The sequence below is a fragment of the Rhinopithecus roxellana genome, chromosome 12, assembly GCF_007565055.1.
Source record: "Rhinopithecus roxellana isolate Shanxi Qingling chromosome 12, ASM756505v1, whole genome shotgun sequence".
Lineage (NCBI taxonomy): Eukaryota > Metazoa > Chordata > Mammalia > Primates > Cercopithecidae > Rhinopithecus > Rhinopithecus roxellana.
The window spans coordinates 87439524-87460224 of record NC_044560.1 but is presented as its reverse complement, the minus strand read 5'-3'; the positions used below and the strand labels follow the sequence as shown (position 1 = coordinate 87460224).

Here is a 20701-nt window from a genome sequence, read left to right as displayed (position 1 = left end):
TAAGAGGAACCACTCACCAGGACATATGCAACAGCAGAGTACCAGTGCCATTAGGTCCATGATTGCTGACGTCAGCACTCGTGTGTATTCTGATCATTAAAACATTTATTTTTAACGTTTCCCCCTACAGCACCATGGTAGCTAAGTCAGAGTCGGGAGTTTTAGTTTCTCTGAATTCCATCCTTACAAGTTTTCACTGAACTAGCTCCCGCCTAGCTGTAGGAGAGATCACAGAATATTAAATTATTCAGCAAACATTTATTAAACTGCTTCTATGGGCTGGGGACCCAGGGACACGAAGCTGACGTAGATGTGGTCCCATCCTGAAGGGGCCTCTGGTACCCTGGGAAAGACAACGAAACAAATAACTAAAATGAGGTGGAAGAAGGGCTGGCTGGGGCTCCTGAACAAAGTGCTATAACAGAGGAACTCACGTCTGTCCAGTGGACAGGGATCACAGGGATCAAGAAGGCATTTCAGAGGCAGGGATATTGAAGTGGGGCTCTAGAGTAGGTAAACTATGGAACAGCAGAGAGGGAGAAATGAGCACACAGACCAAGGTGACAGAGGAGCAAGAGTGTTCCCGGGAGGAAGATGGCAGCGTCTCCCATGAGGCTTATGTAATGGATCACAGCATCATGGAGGCTTGCTGGCAGAGACTCACCTGGACAGGGACACTGAGGCCTGACCAGGAAGGGGCGTAAACTATTTGGGCTTTGTTCTTTCGAAAGGAAGCAGAGGGGTTTGTTTCAAGCCAGGGAGAAATGAGATGAAAACTGCATTTAGGTAACTAGTGGCGGAGTGAGGGGAGAGGCAGAACAGGGGAGGCCAGGCTAGAAGGAAGAGGGGTGCAGGATGAGGCAGGGTGAGAACCGAGAGAGGAGGGAATGGACTCGCGGGTGTGTTCCCGGCCGTCACCACCTGAGGGCAGTGTGGCAGCGCCTCTGGAAGGAGACTGGACTGAGGCGACTTGTAAATACTGAGGAAACCCGATTGACAGAAAAGGAAGCCATACACTTCTTCAAGGAGGAAGGTAGTGAGAGGAGAAATGTGGATCCCTGGGGCTTCCACTTATGCAGACAGTATGAAAATCTCTGGTTTGCAAAGTTGCTACATTCCCTCTGCTTCTGACGTGATTGTTTTTCTTTTGGTTAAGCCTGCTTTCTACACTTTATTTGGACCTAGAAATAATTTAAATAGCAATTGTTTCACCTTATTTTATAATACCTACCTGTGTCTCTGAGGTTTTAGCAGGAAATGTGATTGCCTTCATGTGGCTAAAAATCATGCAATTGTTTCTGCAGGAAAGCATTGCTCCAAACCCTCTTGCTAAAGAAGAGCTGAATTTCTTGGCCAGGCTGATGGGAGGGATGGAGATTAAGAAACCCAGTGGCCCTGAGCCTGGATTCCGGTTGAATCTCTTTACCACCGATGAAGAAGAGGAGTATGTTTTAAACCTGTTTCGTTAAAGACATATAAATATCCCAAATGTAACAAGAACCCAAAATGACCATTACAAACCAGTGGCACTTATAAATATTTGTGTAAATATCACAAACAAAATACCAACAAATTTAATAATCTAGTTAAATAGCCCACCAGGATGAAATGGCCTGAACCTTCCGGAGTCATTCAAAAAAAGAGATGCAGCTGGGCACAGTGGTTCACACCTGTAATCCCAGCACTTTGGGAGGCCAAGGCAGGCAGATCACGAGGTCAGGAGGTTGAGACCATCCTGGCTAACATGGTGAAACCCCGTCTCTACTAAAAAAAAAAAAATACAAAAAATTAGCTGGGTATGGTGGCATGTGCCTGTAATCCCAGCTACTCAGGAGGCTGAGGCAGGAGAATCATTTGAACCTGGGAGGCAGAGGTTACAGTGAGTCAAGACCATGCCATTATACTCCAGTCTGGGAGACACAGCAAGACTCCATCTCAAAAAAAAAAAAAAAAAAAAACCCCAGAGATGGTGTGATGTTGCGCACCTGTAGTCCCAGCTACCCAGGAGGTTGAGGCGGAAGGATCGTTGAACCCAGGAGTTTAAGGTTAAGCAAGCTGTGATCGTGCCACTGCATTCCAGTCTAGGAGAGAGAGCAACACCCTGTCTCTAAAAAATAATAATAAAGATAATAATAAAACAAAAAAAGAGTTACAATGTTTTACTTATCAGAGCACAGCTGAATAAGCAGTGTTAGAAGCCAGGATGACCAGATTAAGACAGTGTGTTAAGAAACCAGAGTGAAGTTGGAGCTTGATTTCCCTGTGTTAGTATCACCCAAAACCAGTAACAATAGTAAATCACCCACGGTGATTTATAGCGCTTGACAGTTTACAGAGCACTTTTTCAAGCATTGTCTCATGTGATCCTCCTCAAAACCAAGTATTTGGCGTGAGTGTCACCTTCTATTTCCCATTCATTGAACTACTAATAACTTCTTTTGTTTACTTCTGTGTGACAAGTACTATGTAAAGTCCTGGGGATGCAAAGATGGAGTGTAAGACCTAGAGCCTGTCCTCAGGAAGCTCTCAGCTTAGTGGGAGAGCAAACATGTACATATATATTTCAGTGCCGTGTCATGAATGCTCTAATCGAGGACAGTGACTGACTTTGCACTGGCAGATTGAAGGAGCTGGCATTTGATCTAGGTCTTGGAGTTTGCCAAGCAGAGGAAGGGAGGAAACATCCTTGGCAGGGTTTATAACGAGCAAAGTCACAGAGATATAAAAGAACTTGACTTTCTAGATCGTAGGGTACATTGGTGGGAGATGGGGTAGACAGTTCAAGAGAAATGGCAGAAGATGAGGCAGAAAAAATAGGCTGCCAACTTATCAAGAGCCAGTTTGCCATGCTGGCAGGGAGAGAACCCTAACCTTGCACCCCTTTTCTTTACTATCTCATTCAGACAAGCAGCGCTAACCAGGTCAGAAGAGTTATCCTATGAAGTTATCAACATACAAGCCACCCAGGTACGTACAGGGGATTACACAGGGTCCAATCTTACTCCCTTCCTCATTTTTTTTTTTTTTTTTTTTGAGACAGGGTCTCGCTCTGTCACCCAGGTGAAGTGCAGTGACTCAATCTCAGCTCACCGCAACCTCCACCTCCCAGGTTTAAGCAATTCTCACACCTCAACCTGCCAAGTAGTTGGGATTATAGGTGCTGCCACTATGCCCAGCTAATTTTTTTTTTTTTTTTTTGTATTTTTAGTAGAGATGGGGTTTCACCAAGTTGGCCAGGCTGGTCTTGAACTCCTGACCTCAAGTGATCCACCCACCTCAGCCTCCCAAAGTGCTGGGATTACAGAGGTGAGCCACCGCATCCGGCCTTCCTTCTTCCCTTTCTCATCTTATATAATGTTGAATTTCAGATACCCTCTTTTTCAAACAAGACTCAGACTACAATATAGCTGTTAAGTGCTGTGTTGTCACTCCCCCTGCTCAAATTAAAGTTGTTTCTTCACTATACCCATCTGCCATTCCGGAGCAGCCAGGGATGCTTGGTTACATACATGTTAATTAAGAAAAAAAAAAATAGACCCCCTTCTTCTCTCTGATCAGCCTGTAACTACAGTCCCTTTTCTGACAAACAGGTGCACAACAGAAACATATCAGTGGTGGGACAACAAACTAAGAGCCTACTGCACAAAGAGACAGCCTCTGCCAGCACAGCCTCTTCATGCCCTTTTCCCTCTCATTTCCCTCATAGGACCAGCAACGGAGCAAGGAGCTGGCTCAAATCATGGGGGAGTTTGAGATCATGGAGCAGCCAAGGCTGAGCACCAGCAAGGGGGACGATTTGCTCGCCATGATGGATGAGTTATAGTTGTTCTGACCAGGCGTCCTCTGCCCCCAGGGAGAGGCTGCTGGATGGTGACCCCTGGGGAATGCCCCATGGCCCAAAATGATGCTGCTAGTTTTCTACTGAGTGAAGCCATTACATCTAGTTCTTGTTTATGTTGTAAGGAACTATGTGAGCCTCCCTCGGGGAGCACTCACTCTTGAAGGCACACACATACACGTTTTCAGTGAAATACATTCTGACTTTTAAACGTGACCTTTCTCATTTTATTCTTAATTCTGTGGCAACCACCAAAAGCCTCCTGAGCCATAGGTTTGGGCCCCAAAGTGGGTAAGGGGTCACCCCTGCTGTCATTTTCAGGATTACTATTTTAGCTTTCCCGTGGGGACCTACAAAGGCATGTAAACATTAACAAAATACTCAGTTTTCTGGGATACATTCTGCCTGTAGGCAAGTTTGAAATCAAAGACTGTTCCAGGCAGTTGCCATAAACGGTGAGGGCTTAGTGTAGAAAACCCTCTTCACCCTGGCGCACTAGGAACTGTAACCTCAGAGGCAGGGTAAGCAAGGCCACGACGGGGAACATTCAGCTGGCCCCAGGCAGGACATGCCAGTGTCTGTACTTCTCTGCATGTCCATCTATCCATGTGGTGTCAGTTTATCCCATACTGAGATGTATACCAAGAGAATATTTTCTTCTTTTCAGTATGACATGTACTCCTTACCCCCAGGGTCTTCCTCTACCCCTGAGTGTGCTTGTCTTCTAAAGATGCCCGGCAGGATGTGCTGTGACATCTGTCTCCTCTGAGTCACCGTGAATCACCAAGCAGTACCCTAGGTTGGGTGCATGGGAGGCACATGTGGTATGCGCCTTTCCCTTCTGCTTTCCTGCTGAGCCGCTTCCCTGGGCAGGAGCAGACTTTGCAGGATGCAGCAGGAGGCCAGGTCTCACTGGAATCCATGTAAGATGTCTCCAGCCAGGGCTGCCGTTATTGCTTCAGAAAGGCGTGGCAGCCCTCTGCCATAGGCGCCCTCCCAGGACTGAGTAACTGGCATGTTCAGACCCATTAAATCCTATGGAAGGAATATCCAGAATGCCAGAAGGCTGGAGAGAAACTAAGTTGAGCTGGTCATTGCCCGAGATTGGGCCAACTACAGGAACCTCTCCATCCCCTCACACCTGAGACGGATCAAGGTGAACATCATTCTAGAATGTAATGGAATCACCATTTTCAAGCAATTCTCTTGGTGATTAATTCCATGTAATGGAAGCTGCCCTTTGGCTTTTCCAAAGGCAAAGGTTTTGGATACAGAATGTAAATCAGTGAAGGCTGGGCATGGTGGCTCATGCCTGTAATCCTAGCACTTTGGGAGGCTGAGGTGGGTAGATCAGTTGAGGTCAGGAGTTTGAGACCAGCCTGACCAACATGGAGAAACCCCGTTTCTATTAAAAATATAAAATTAGCCAGGCCTAGTAGTGCATGCCTGCAATCCCAGCTACTCAGGAGGCTGAGACAGGAGAATCACTTGAACCTGGGAGGCAGAGGCTGCAGTGAGCCAAGATCGTGCCATTGCACTCCAGCCTGGGCAACAAGAGCGAAACTCCATCTCAATAAAAAAATCACCAATTAAATGTTAATTGCTCCCTACCCATTAAAGTTACACTTCCTTACCTATAAAGACACCCTCCCCCTCCACATACTCATGAAAAGTCTGTTGGGGAGGAGAAGCATATTGTGCTATAAAACACCTGTTGCATCAGATGTACAAAGTGCCTTTGGCTTTAGTCTCTTTTAAGCAATCTGGCCACCATTCGGGGGGCCTGACTGGGTGACAGAGGAATGGGAAAGTTCTGGCCTGTTTGAGGTCTCGCTCCCACCTTGCTGTCACGTATCAGAACGCCACCGCTCTGAGTGTGTCCCGGGCCTTGGAGGCGGGCCGTGAGATGCCGAGAAGCAGCCGCAGCCTCCTCCCTCCACCTGTCCCAGAGCGATGCTGCTGATTTCAAACGTATCTGTCCTGTCAGTAAATAAACAAGATACAGATCTCTGGTATGAAAAACTCCACGATGAGGCAATCTGTGAGTTTCATGTCTCTAGACTTGCACAGATATTAAGAAAAGCAAGTTTATTTGCATGGTGATTCAGGACTACGAGAGAAAGCTTGGGAGTCGGTAGGAGGCAAAGTAGATAAGAAGTAGGCGGTCGAGGCTGCAGTGAGCCATGATTGTGCCACTGTACCCTAACGTGAGTGACAGAGTGAGACCCCATCTCAATAAAAATAAAAAAATAAAAATTCTAAAAAGATTTTATTTTCTGCCTAAAATATGGACAAAGTACTAAAAACACATGTATTCATTTAAAACCACAGCAAAGGGGCATAAGTGTGTAATTCACCAAGGCCCGGTGAACTTAAGGGGAAGGCATATGGTCAGAATCACAACACTGCACTCTGGTCCCATCCCTGCCCCCAATTCACCATGTCATCTTGGACCACTAACCCTCACCAAGGGTCCCTCATCTATTAAAAAAGAAAAAGAACTCAAACTCAGCTTGCCCAGATAAGTTCCCGAGTTTATAGCTTCCTGGGCCCTGCCCCAGGTGGGACCTGAGAATGGGAGTCTTACCCAGGCTGCCCTCCACGCGCTGCTTTGGGGTATATCTACTCTCTTTCAGAGCTTCTGTGACTGTAGCCTCTTCTCAACTAAGTTTCAAACCATCCCACTCTTGTTCTTAGGGTGTTAGAATGCCCTGTTGATTAAGTAAAGCAATGCTGTAGAAAAGCCAAAAACCAAAGGACATTAATGGCTCCCAGAAGAAAGAAGTAATAACAATTCAGAGTGAAGGAGGAAGAAAAAAGGAAGACAATGTATTTATCTCTGAATTCTAAGAAGAAAGTCATCCCATTGTTCCTGAAACACCAGGCGTTTGGTCTAGGTCCTGCTGCTCACCGCGCAGAAAGCCAATCCCTGAGATAGGTATTGCCAAGGAAGAAGGCTTTCATCAGGTGCTGCAGAGAAGATGGGAGCTCAGTCTCAAATCCATCTCCCTGATTGACTAAAACTAGGGGTTTACATAGCAGGGAAGAAATGTTACAATGTGCCGGGCGCGGTGGCTCAAGCCTGTAATCCCAGCACTTTGGGAGGCCGAGACGGGTGGATCACGAGGTCAGGAGATCGAGACCATCCTGGCTAACACAGTGAAACCCCGTCTCTACTAAAAAAATACAAAAATCTAGCCGGGCGAGGTGGTGGGCGCCTGTAGTCCCAGCTACTCGGGAGGCTGAGGCAGGAGAATGGCGTAAACCCGGGAGGCAGAGCTTGCAGTGAGCTGAGATCCGGCCACTGCACTCCCGCCCAGGCGACAGAGCGAGACTCCGTCTCAAAAAAAAAAAAGAAATGTTACAATGTGTAAGAAAATAAGAACTGGGGAGGGGCAAGGGGGCATCTGGTGCCCCCATCTGATGAGTTTCAGTTCTCTGATCCCATTTTTTAGAGGCCTGAAGGTCCTTTCCTGAGAAAGGAACTTAGATAAAACAAATACAAATTTCAAGCTTTAACAGCAGAAGGATCAATGTCTATGTTTATCCAAAAGAACAGTAGGGGCCCATTTCACCATAGTCCCCATAAGTATCTAACAATTTTTATTTTATTTATTTTTGAAATGGGGTCTCATTCTGTCACCCAGGCTGGAGTACAGTGGCACAATCACAGCTCACTGCAGCCTCAACCTCCTCAAGCGATCCTCCCACTTCAGCCTCCCGATTAGCTGGGACTACAGGCACGTGCCATCACACCTGGTCTCACTATGTTGCCCAGGCTGATCTCAAACTCCTGGTCTCAAGCGATTCTCCTGCCTCAGCCTCCCAAAGTGCTGGGATTACAGGCGTGAGCCACCACGCCCAGTCTTCTAACATTTTTTTTTTTTTTTGGACAGAGTCTTGCTTTGTCGCCCAGGATGGAGTGCAGTGGCAAAATCTCGGCTCACTGCAACCTCCACCTCCCAGGTTTAAGCAATTCTGCTTTAGCCTCCCAAGTAGCTGATATTACAGGCATGCACCACCATGCCTGGCTAATTTTTGTTTTTTCTTAGTAGATATGGGGGTTTTGTCATGTTGGTCAGGCTGGTCTCGAACTCCTGACCTCAGGTGGTCCACCCGCCTCGGCCTCCCAAAGTGCTAGGATTACAGATGTGAGCAACTGCACCCAGCCCTTCTAAGAATTTTTAATTCTTCCCTCAGCTCTCCCAATAGGAGAGAAATAGACTTCAGCATGATAGCCAGATGCCCAGATCTAAACTGGAACAGATTCCTTCATCCACATCCATCTAGTCTATAATCGCCTGGTTTGTCACTCTGGATTACATTCAGTATAGAGCCACACTGTCCATTTTGGAGCCATCTCAAGCCACAGGAAACCATAGAAAGACAAATGCAAATTTTAGAAAATATATATTTAGCATAATACCTAATCTTAAAGACCCAAATTAAAATCAGAAAACTAATACCACCTTTACCTACCTCTTATTCTCTCCAAATTGTGCCCTGGATACTCCTTTTCAGCTGCTAAATTCTTGGACAGCTGACAGTAGAGGGAATTACAGGACAGGCTTGGGATAAGGAAACCTCCACATTGAATCTTCCCTGCATAGCTTCCTGATTTGGTGTGAAGTAAATTCTCAGATCATAACTTACCCCTCTGCAAGTGAGAATGTCAACAGTCATTCCAAGGGCCAATGGAAGTTATTTTTGATTATTTGATTACCTTAACACTTCCACCACCACCTCCATACACGTGTACATTCTAGATTCTTTTTGTTTCTAGCCAGTGGTGCCTCTGCTGACAAAAATAACATTACCTTTTCTCTTAGTTCCTAAGACAGCATGAAAACTCAACTGCATGGCCGGGCGTGGTGGCTCACACCTGTAATCCCAGCACTTTGGGAGGCCAAGGCAGGTGGATCACCTGAGGTCAGGAATTCGAGACCAGCCTGGCCAACATGGTGAAACGCTGTCTCTACTAAAAATACAAAAATCAGCCAGGTATGATGGCACATGCCTATAATCCTAGCTACTTGGGGGGCGGAGGCTTAGGCAGGAGAATCACTTGAACCTGGGAGGCAGAGTTTGCAGCGAGCCGAGATGGTGCCACTGCACTCCAGCCTGGGGGACACAGCGAGACTCTGTCTCAAAAAAAAAAACAAAAACAACTCAGCTGCATTAGGCCCGATGGAGCCACACACCACCAGCAGTGCCAGCAGTGCAAGGGGCAGGCCCCAGGGCCTAGATGTGCACAATCACCTCAGATCACTGTGTCCTTCATTCTCTTTATAGAGCTCCCTCACTTCCTTTTGAAACACTGAGGCCAGTAGGTTTCCCAGTGGGGGGCCCCGTGTCAGCAAAGGACATTTGACCCGTTTTCTGGATATCCTCAAGACTTCTCAGCTTAGGTTACAACTGACAAGAAGCTAATATTTGTTTTATATTGATTAATATTTAATGTGTCCCTCATCTCTCCCCCCACCTCAGATATATTCTGCTTCAGGTGTTTATCTGAGTGGCTGCTAAGGCTCTCCTCCTCCTGTACAAATATGCCCAGCTGAGGCAGGAGAATAGGGTCTGGAGGCAGGAACCTAAGGCCAATTTACGCTGACTTCCTAGAACTGAATCAAAACGAAAACCCCACCTCTCCACGCCCAAGGAAGGAAAGGATCAGAAGCTACTCCCTTTGCAACCCCCGCTTTCCACTGCCTCACAGATGAAAAATGGAAAGTACCTCTGACTGGTCCCTCCCACAACCAATCTGACTGGTTGTGGGGCAGGTTTTCATTTGCATAGGGTGTAACCAAGTAACCAACGGGAAACCTCTAGAGTATTTAAACCCCAGAAAATTCTGTAACCAGGGCTCTTTAGCTGCTTGCTCAAGCCCACTCCCACTCTGTGGAGTGTACTTTTGTTTCAATAAATCTGTGCTTCTGTTTTGCTTCTTCTCTCATTGCTTTCTTTGTGCATTTTGTCCAATTCTTTGTTCAAAATGCCAAGAACCTGGACGACTCATAGTCAAGACTGTCAACTAGTAACACAGCTACTCCTTTGGCCCCTGCTTCTCCAGGGGCTGCTTCTCTCCATCTTCATTGTTCTAGCCATTCTCCTCTGTTCCTCACCATGTAGTCATCCGCTTCTCAGCTATGGGGCCGGCACTGCACTGCACAGATCTCAGCTCTCAGGTCTCCAGGTGCCAACATTGCTATTAATAGATCCAATAGCCTTTCCTCATCCCCATGCTCCTTGGCTTTTTGGTTTTCTGTTTTGTTTTTGAAACAGGGTCTCACTCTGTTGCCCAGGCTGGAGTGCAAGGGCACAATCATAGCTCACTGAGCCTCCAGACTCCTGGGCTCAAGTGATCCTCCCGCCTAGGCCTCCCAAAGTGCTGCGGTTACAGGCATAAGTCACCACGACTGGCTCCCTGGCTTTTTGAAAGCTCTTGGCCCTACTCAACACCCTTTTCTTCCTAAAACTCTCTCAACCGTTCACCTCTGCAGCTCTAATCACATCTTTCTGACCATACGTCCTCTCTCTCCCTCAGTGCCTTCTGATTGAGGACTGCTCTGTATGATACACAGTTCAACACAGCCATTTTATAAAGTCTGTCAAAATAGCCAAGTCAATGGCACAGGATCATTATTTCATCCCTGGCTGTCTTTCCCACTCCTTCTCCTCACCTCTCACTCTGACTCCTTCTCATCCTCAGCCTATTCCTTATTCTTATCCCATTGCTGATTCCAGTGTCCGATGTGCCCGGCAGGGTTTAGTTTCCACCCTTTCTGAAAGTTGCTCTGCATTACTTATTTTTCAAAAATGTCACTACCTTCAACCCTTACCTCTGTGTTGTCACCCCCAGGCCCACCTGTGCTGCAGGCTCTTTCCCTGGATGGTCCACATCACCTCACACTCCAGTGTCTGAAAATGCAGTCATTTTCATTGATTTAGTACATTTACTTCACTTTCAAAAGGCATGAAGAGGTCAGGCATGGTGGCTCATGCCTGTAATCCCAGCACTTCGGGAGGCTGAGGCAGGCAGATCACTTGAGGTCAGCAGTTCAAGACCAGCCTGGCCAACATGATGAAACCCCGTCTCTACTAAAAACACAAAATTAGCCGGGTGTGGTGGCACACACTTGTAATCCCAGCTACTGGGGAGGCTGAGGCAGGAGGATCACTTGAACCCAGGAGGTGGAGGTTGCAGTGAGCCAAGATTGCACCACTGTACTGTAGCCTGGGTGATAGAATGAGACTCTGTGTCCAAAAAAAATTAAAAAAAAAAAGGCACGAGGAAAATTTTTTTTTTTTTTTTTTTGAGACAGAGTCTTGCTCTGTCGCCCGGGCTGGAGTGCAGTGGCCGGATCTCAGCTCACTGCAAGCTCCGCCTCCCGGGTTCACGCCATTCTCCTGCCTCAGCCTCCCGAGTAGCTGGGACTACAGGTGCCCGCCACCTCGCCCGGCTAGCTTTATGTATTTTTCAGTAGAGACGGGGTTTCACCGTGTTAGCCAGGATGGTCTCGATCTCCTGACCTCGTGATCCGCCCCTCTCGGCCTCCCAAAGTGCTGGGATTACAGGCTTGAGCCACCGCGCCTGGCCGAAAATTTTTTAATGTAATACAAAATAAGACAGTTTTCCATAGAAAAGAACTAGAAGCGGCTGCCAGAATAAGTGTCTTTCCCCCTTCTTAGAACAAAAAAATGACAATGGTCACATTTGACATGTGTGCACTGGATTCCCTTCTGACAATGGTCACATTTGACATGTGTGCACTGGATTCCCTTCTGACAATGGTCACATTTGACATTTGTGCACTGGATTCCCTTCTGACAATGGTCACATTTGACATGTGTGCACTGGATTCCCTTCTGACAATGGTCACATTTGACATGTGTGCACTGGATTCCCTTCTGAATGAATAAGAAGGAAAGGGTATAATTCCTGATGGGTATGTCTTGTTTTTCGTGCCACCGTTTGTCATTGTGGTTTTCCATTTTACTGTCATAACTGGACAGACATTTTTGTAAATTCAATAAAAATACAAAAAAAAAAAAAAGGTTTTAAAAAACTGGAAGCACATGGGTAGAAGTTACCAAAAGCTTCCTGACCGTGAAGTGATCAGCTGGCAAAGAAGTGTTTGCTGTCACTGGAGTGGTTCAGATAGAGGTTAAGGGAGCATCACAGAATGTCATAAAGAGTATGTTGGCACTGGGTGGTAAATTGGAGCAGGTGACCTGGGAGTCGACCCTAACTCTCAGGATTTTGTGATCCTCTGACAACTGGAAACAGAACCACAACAGAGCTCACCTAAAGAGAACAGAGAGGCTGTGTGCAGTGGCTCATGCCTGTAATCCCAGCACTTTGGGAGGCAGAGGTAGGCAGATCACCTGAGGTCAGGAGGTCGAGGGCAGCCTGGCCAACAAGATAAAACCCTGTATCTACTACAAATATAAAAATTAGCTGGGTGTGATGGTCTACGCCTGTAATTGGGAGGCTGAGGCAGGAGAATTGCTTGAACCTGGGAGGTGGAGGTTGCACTGAGCCAAGATCATGCCACTGCACTGCAGCCTGGGCAACAGAGAGAGACTCCATCTCAAAAAAAAAAAAAAGACAGAACAGAGAAATTCAAGGCTCCTGGAATGAACTCATTTCAAGTGTACCTTGTACTAGTTAAGGTTTTGGCTACAAAAAACTGAAACCAGTCCTAGCTATTTCAATAGAAAAGGAATTTACTGAAAGGACATCAGGCAACTCAAGAGTTGTCAGGAAGACGGGAGAACCATCAGAAAATGGCCAGGAACCAAGGAAGGGCGGGCAGTGGAGGAAATAATTCCAGCACTAGAACCACCATCGGGAATGCAGCTCTGGATGACGCAGACACCAGGACAGAGCCTAAACAGTTCCTGGTGGTTTGTGTCACTTGCTCCTGATGTAAACTCTGATAATGCTTGAATTTATGTCACAAGCCCACATCATAGTGGACAAGAATCAAAGACAATATCTGGCCTTTAAATCATCCATTGTGATGAGATTCCCCACTGAAGTCCATGGAACGTCAGATTTCCCCAAACATAGGGAAGGAGTTCAGTTGCTGAGTAGCCGAACAGTGAGATCTCCTCCACGGGCAGCAACCCCAACTCCACCCCTCTTATTATTAACAATCTCTCCAGATACCCAGTGTTAATTTTTTTTTCTCTCTTTTTGAGATGGAGTCTCTCTGTCGCCCAGGCTGGAGTGCAGTGGCGCAATCTCAACTCACTGCAACCTCCGCCTCCCAAGTTCAAGCGATTCTCCTGCCTCAGCCTTCTGAGTAGCTGGGATTACAGGTGCATGCCACCACACCTGGCTACTTTTTGTATTTTTAGCAGAGAGGGGGTTTCACCATATTGGTCAGGCTGGTCTCAAACTCCTGACCTTGTGATCCGCCCACCTCGGCCTCCCAAACTGCTGGGATTACAGGTGTGAGCCACCACACCCGGCAATTTTCGTTTTTTTGAGACAGAGTCTCACTGTGTTGCCCAAGCTATAATGCAGTGGTGCAATCTCAGCTCACTGCAGCCTCGACTTCCTGGGCTCCATCAAGTGATCCATCTCAGCCTCCTGAGTAGCAGGGATGCCTGGCTAATTGGCTAATTTTTTAAACTTTTGTAGAGATGGGGTTTTGCCATGTTGCCCAGGCTGGTCTCAGCCTCCTGGCCTCAAGCAGTACGTCCATGTCATCGTCCCAAAGTGCTAGGATTACAGGCATGAGCCACCATGCTCAGCCTCATTGTTAAAACTGATTCCTCCTTCCTCCTTCTTCCACCCACATTCCAGATGTAATCAGCCTCCAAGATTCCAACTGGCTCTTCTCATGGGTCTTTAACATTCATCCCTCCTTTCCATTCCCGCTGCAACTGACCATCTTCATTTAGATCCTGATCACCTTCACATTCATAAAACTAGTGTTCCTCATACAATTGCAGTTTACAGTGTGAAGCATCTGGGCCTCCTAAGGTCTTCTCCCTGACCAACATTCAGGAGACTAGCAGAGGAGGTATGATTTATATATTAGTTGGGCATAGTGTTGCCTGCCTGTAGTCCCAGCTACACAGGAGGTGGAGGTGGAAGTATCACTTGAGCCCGAGAGGCTGAGGCTGCAATGAGCCGTGATCACGCCACTGCACTTTAGCCTGGGCAACAGTGAGACCCCATCTCAGAAAAAGAAAAAAAAAGAAGATTTACATAACACCTATGGTGAATCTGCATGCAACAAGCAAACTAGGAAAGGTGTGAGCAATATGCTATAGGAGTCAGAAGAGAGACATCGCTTCCAGCTCAGGTAGCAAAAGCAGAGGTGAGAGTGTAGGGTTCCGCTGTGGATTGCTAAGTGGCTGAGTCTGACTACAGAGTAGGCCAGTGGGTTTCAAATTTTAGTGTACATTGTTAGATGTGCAAATGCATAGGCCCTACTTCCTATTCCATAGGTCTGGGATTGGGTTAACAAGCATACCAGATAGTGTTGAGGCAACCCATTCTCCTACCACACTTTAAGGAACACTGAATCCCAGCATTTTGGGAGGCCAAGGTGGGCGGACCATGAAGTCAGGAGTTCGAAACCAGCCTAGCCAAGATGGTGAAACCCTGTCTCTACTAAGAATACAAAAATTAGCCAGGCATGGTGGTGGGCGCCTGTAATCCCAGCTACTTGGGAGGCTGAGGCAGGAGAATCACTTGAACCCAGGAGGCGGAGGTTGCAGTGAGCCGAGATCACAACACTGCACTCCAGCTTGGGTGACCCAGCAAGACTCTGTCTCAGAAAAAAAAAAGAAAGAAAGAAACACTGACTGGGGAGTTTGGGCAGAGAACCTAACAGAGATCCAGCTAGAAGATCAAATCAAATTATGGAGGGCTTACTTAAATGTCAGCATTGGAATCTATTCTGCTAGTAAATTGAAAGTGTTCTTAGAAGGTAAATGATAAGATCAGAACTGCGTTTTGAATCTGTTGGCAAAAAATTGTAAGTGACACAAAGACCAGTGAGATGGTTTTGATAATAAATTAAGGCCAGGCACGGTTGCTCATGCCTATAATCCCAGCACTTTGGGAGGCCGAGGCAGGTGGATCACCTGAGGTTGGGAGTTCAAGACCAACCTGACCAACATGGAGAAACCCTGTCTGTACTAAAAAATACAAAATTAGCTGGGTGTGGTGGCACATGCCTGTAATCCCAGCTACTTGGGAGGCGGAGGCTTAGGCAGGAGAATTGCTTGAACCGGGGAGGCAGAGGATGCAGGGAGCCGAGACTGCACCACTGCACTCCAGCCCAGGCGACAAGAGCAAAACCCCCATCTCAAAATTAGCCAGGCATGATGGTGTGCACTTACAGTACCAGCTACTCAAGAGCCTTGAGAAGGGAGGATCATTTGAGTCCAGGAGTTGGAGACAGCAGTGAGCTGTAATCACTCCACTGTACTCTGGGCTGTGCAGCAGAGCAAGACCCTGTCTCTATTTAAAAAAAAAAAAAAAAAAAAGTAAGTAAATGATGGCAGAGATACTTCAAAGAATTTGCAGGGCTAGTGATTGAGTGATTGTGACAGCTGTGGGGGAATCAAGACACTATAGAAGTTATCGGCTGGGCGAGGTGGCTCATGCCTGTAATTCCAACACTTTGGGAGGCCGAGGCAGGAGGATCTCTTGAGCTCAGGAGTTTGAGACCAGCCTGGGCAATGTGGTGAAACTCTGTCTCTACTAAAAATACAAAAAAATTTAGCGAGGTGTGGTGGTGCATGCCTGTAGTCCCAGCTACTCTGGAGGCTGAGGTGGGAGGATCACTTGAACCTGGGAGGTGGAGGTTGCAGTGAGTCAAGATCACGCCCCTGCACTCCAGCTTGTGTGGCAGAACAATAACTTGTCTTAAAAAAAATAAAAATAAAAAAGCAAGGAAGAAAAAATTATAGAAGTTATCAAGGTTACTCAAGGTGCCCAACTTAGGTAGCTGAAAAATAGTGGTAGCAACTGCAGAAATGGAAAAACTCAGAGCGGGAGCTGATTTGGAAGGGACTTGATTAATTTTCTCATAGACCTACTGGGTTTTGAGTAGCAGTAAGACATCTGGGGAATAAGCAATGTAAGACATGGGGGCCGGGCGCGGTGGCTCAAGCCTGTAATCCCAGCACTTTGGGAGGCCGAGACGGGCGGATCACGAGGCCGGGAGATCGAGACCATCCTGGCTAACACGGTGAAACCCCGTCTCTACTAAAAAAACACAAAAATCTAGCCGGGCGAGGTGGCGGGCGCCTGTAGTCCCAGCTACTCGGGAGGCTGAGGCAGGAGAATGGCGGGAACCCGGGAGGCGGAGCTTGCAGTGAGCTGAGATCCGGCCACTGCACTCCAGCCTGGGTGACAGAGCGAGACTCCGTCTCAAAAAATAAAATAAAAATAAGACATGGGAAAATGGAGATCCAGAGAGCACTGTGGGCTGGGGCACAGACCTGGACTCGGCCACATGGGAGGAGACAGCTCAAGACAGCTACCCCCAGGTAGAGGAAATACAGCTCCAGAGGAAACACACACATTAGGGGACAGGAGAATGAAGAGGGCTTAAAAAGAGAGAGAGAGAGCAATGGAAAAGAAGCAGTCAGAGAAATGGGTGAAGATAAGTGACACAATGTCCAGAAAAAACAAAACACCAAGGAGGAGGGTGATCAGAATGCTCGAGCACTGAGGGGGATGCCAGAAGTGAGGACTACAAGAGGGGATTTGGGTTTTAGGAACAAGGATATCATTAGCAACCTTTGCTGAAAAAGTTAGTGGGGGCTTGGGAGTAGAAACCAGGTTCCAGTAAGCAGAGCCATTGGTGTGAGAAAGTGGAAGCCTCGCTGTTCAGCAGCAGTTCTCAAACTTCTCGGTCTTGGAACCTCTACATACTCTTCAAAATGATTGACAGCTTTTGTGTTTATGTGGGTTATATACATTATCTGTCATATTGGAAATTAAAATAAAAATAATATTAATTCATTCAGAAATTAACTCATGAACATAAATTTATATTATATATAAAATAAACTCACTAACATACCTTTTTTTTTTTTTTTTTTTTGAGACGGAGTCTTGCTCTGTCACCCAGGCTGGAGTGCTGTGCAAGCTCCGCCTCCCGGGTTTACGCCATTCTCCTGCCTCAGCATCCCGAGTAGCTGGGACTACAGGCGCCCGCCACCTCGCCCGGCTAGTTTTTTGTATTTTTTAGTACAGACGGGGTTTCACGGTGTTAGCCAGGATGGTCTCGATCTCCTGACCTCGTGATCCGCCCGTCTCAGCCTCCCAAAGTGCTGGGATTACAGGCTTGAGCCACCGCGCCCGGCCCACTAACATACATTTATATATAAAAATATAAATTCACTTACAAATTTATATACATATATAAAATATATAAACTCACCAGCATAAGTTTATATGTATATAAAATGTATAAACTCACATAAATTTATATAAACTATATAAACTCATTATCATAAATTTATATAAATTATATAAACTCACTAACATAAACTCACTAACAAAAATTTGTATGTATATAAAATATATAAATCCACTATAAAAAAGTATAAATTTTTTGTATATATAAAATTTATAAACTCACTAACATACATTTATATATGTAAAATATATAAACTCACTAACATAAATTTATATATATAAAATATATAAACTCACATAAATTTATATATAAAACATAAACTAACATAAATTTCTATATATAATATATAAACTAATATAAATTTATATATAAATTATATAAACTCACTAACATTAACTCACATAAATATGTATGTATATAAAATATATAAACTCACTAACAGAAATTTATATACATAAAATATATAAACTCACTAACATAAATTTATATATAAAATATATTAACTCACTAACATAAATTTATATATAAAATATATTAACTCACTAACAAATTTATATATAAAATATATAAACTCACTAATAAATTTGTGTATATAAAATATATAAACTCACTAACACATTTATATATAAAATATATAAACTCACTGACATACATTTGTATATATATAAACACATAAACTCACTAACATACATTTTTATATACATAAAATATATAAGCTCAGTAACATACATTATATATAAATATATATAAATATATAAACTCACTAACATTAACTCACATAAATATGTATGTATATAAAATATATAAACTCACTAACATAAATTTATACAAATATATATATTTATATATAAAAAATATAGGCCAGGTACAGTGGCTCATGCCTGTAATCTTAGCACTTTGGGAGGCTGAGGCAGGTGGATCACCTGAAGTCAAGAGTTCGACGCCAGCCTGGCCAACATGGGAAAACCCTGTCTCTACTAAAAATACAAAAATTAGCCAGGCATAGTGGTACGCACCTGCAATCCCTGCTACTTAGGGAGCTGAGGCAGAAGAATCGCTTGAACCTGGGAGATGGAGGTTGCAGTGAGCCAAGATCGCACCACTGCATTAGCCTGGGTGACAGAGCAAGACTGTCTCAAAAAAAAAAGTATACATATATATAAATTTATGTTAGTTTATATATATTATATATATAAACATAAACTCACTAACATAAGTTTAAAACTTACGTAAGTAGCAGTATTATCACTAATGAGGTTTATCTGAGAGGCACAGTTCTCGCTCACTGAAAAATCCCAGTACTCAGCCATGAAAACTCTCAATATAGTCGGCACTGGCAACTTTTGACAGTCTTTATGGAGACTGAATATTTAAAAGAAGAGAAGCAAATCCAGTCTCAGATAGCTGGAAAAGTGATCATACTTGAGGAAAGGCTGGCATAAGGGCCTTTTGAGAAGTTTGACTGTGGAAAGTAAGAAAACAGTAGATTGCATGGAGGAGAAAGACAATTTTAGTTTTAGAATAAGAGGAGCCCAACAGTGATTGCTGATAAAAAGGGAAGCCTCCTAGGGGAGATGGAAATCAATGAATGAGAGAGTGAAGGAATGAAAGAAGCCTTTTTTTTTTTTTTTTTGAGACAGGGTCTTTGTCACCCAGGCTGGAGTGCAGTGTACAGTGGCACAATCATAGCTCACTGCAGCCTCAACCGCCTGGGCTCAAGAGATCCTCCAGCCACAGCCTCCCAAGTAGCTGTGATGGCAGCAGAGGCCCATCTGGAGCGGCCAGCATCAACCACTTCATGCCAGCTGCAGCAGTGGAGATGCAGCCGGGGCTGCGTGCTCTGTGGAGTCAGCTGGGGCCAGAAACAGGTGATACCAGCAGGAGGCCCACACCCTACCAAGTTGGCAGGGCATGGAGCCCTCACTCCTGGGCACAGCTGCAGCCGCCCAGCCATGGTTCCAGAGTCGGGCATCCCTGTGCTCTTGAGGGCCCAGAAAGCCCCTGCCCCTGTAGGTTCAGAAGTGCCTGCTCCCACTCCCTGGCCTCTCCCCACTCCTGGCGCCCACTTCAGTGCAGAGCAAAGTTGTGGCTAAGCCCGGCCACTGTGGTGACCCAGCTTGGTGTGTGTGCACTTGGGGTGACACTGACACACCAATCCCTGCTGCCTCAGCACCTCCCCCACCCCCAGACTTTGGGTGCCAATAAGCTTGGGATGGAGGCCAAGGGACTGAGGGTGGCTTGCTGCAGGCCTGCAAGCACCCATCAGCAAAGGCAATCTGGGCACCAGCAGATGGCATGTTAATAGTGCCAGGAGGCAGTCAGGTTCCTAGGCAGAAGGGGCAGATCCACCACCTTCAAGCCAGGGGTGGCCTGAAGCCTGAGGGTGGGGCTGTTCCAGGTGGAGTCCAGGACAGGAGTAAGAACTTCATTGATGCCTTCCAGCCAATTGGATGGTACTTTTTCCAGGCCCACCCATGGCCACCCATGGGCCAACCAGCATGCACTTCCTCCATTCTGAGCACATGAAAACCCCAGACTCAGCCAGCCTCAGACACTCCAAAGGACCTGCCTGCAGAAAGCAGCTACCCACTTCAGGGGTAGGAGAGCTGTTCTGTCACTCAATAAAGAACACTCCCGAGAGCTGTTCTGTCACTCAATAAAGCTCTCTCCAGCTTGCTTACCCTCCAGTTATCCACATAATCTCATTCTTCCTGGATGCGAAACAAGAACTTGGGACCCACCAAACAGCGAGAGTGAAAGGAGCTGTAACATATTCCTGGCCAGCTCAGCTGAGCTGTGGGTGGTGACACACTCCTAGACTACAGGAGTGAAGAGTGGGGACCCTTCTGGGGAACCACCCTCCACCAGCGGGTAGCTGCGCCACATGACAGGAAGCAGTGGCGGGGCCCAGCCAGCCCAGGAGCCACGAGCCAGAGCAGGGCCGCACAGGGCGGTAGGACTGAAAAAGCTGTAACACACATGGACTGAAACACGCCTCCGCCCCCCAACATGCCCCGCCCCTGCTCCTCGGGAGGTGAAAAGCAGCAGCCCTTTTTGGGACCTAGACCTCGGGGCTCCCCAAGCCAGGGCTGTGACACACTGTAACACCCTCTCTGGGGCTCTGGGGCTCCTGATGTCTCTGAGCTTTTGGCCACCACTGTGTTCCCCTTGTCCAGATGCCGGTGCCCACAGCAGAAGCCACTGGCGGTATGTCTGGTCCAGCTGCAGCCTTGCACAGAGCCAAAGCCTGTGCCTGCGCCTGGAGCTGCCCACCCGCGGCAGCAGCCATCGTATCTGGCTGTGTGTAGTGGTCGGACCCTGTGCTCACTCACACACCCTTCACTGCTCCACACCTGGCACGCCTTTGGCAGGCGTGGTATCCGGGCCCGTAGTGCGAGCTGAGCTCAGCCTCCAGACTGAGTGGGCAGAACGAGCCCAGCAGGCACAAGCAAAAGTCAAGCACAGG

General features: G+C 46.5%; 1 protein-coding gene, 1 long non-coding RNA gene and 1 other non-coding gene across 3 annotated transcripts in view; 2 read left to right on the top strand and 1 right to left on the bottom strand.

The window, feature by feature from the left end:
• The window catches only part of OSCP1 (organic solute carrier partner 1), a 32223-nt gene extending 28169 nt beyond the window's left edge, over nt 1-4054 (top strand). Inside the window, exons 8-10 of the mRNA XM_010360433.2 lie at nt 1305-1444; nt 2904-2967; nt 3707-4054. Of these exons, the coding sequence (XP_010358735.1) occupies nt 1305-1444; nt 2904-2967; nt 3707-3823 (321 nt within the window). The 3' untranslated portion in view covers nt 3824-4054. The remainder of the gene's footprint in view (nt 1-1304; nt 1445-2903; nt 2968-3706) is intronic.
• LOC115892373 lies at nt 109-20095 on the bottom strand. The gene is made up of 3 exons (XR_004052255.1): nt 19917-20095; nt 1232-1457; nt 109-343 (listed from the first exon to the last, which is right to left on the bottom strand). It is a non-coding gene; the product is annotated as an uncharacterized LOC115892373 (long non-coding RNA).
• LOC115892536 lies at nt 3383-3511 on the top strand. Its single transcript, XR_004052407.1, has one exon. It is a non-coding gene; the product is annotated as a small nucleolar RNA SNORA63 (small nucleolar RNA).
• Nucleotides 20096-20701: the final 606 nt, after the last annotated feature.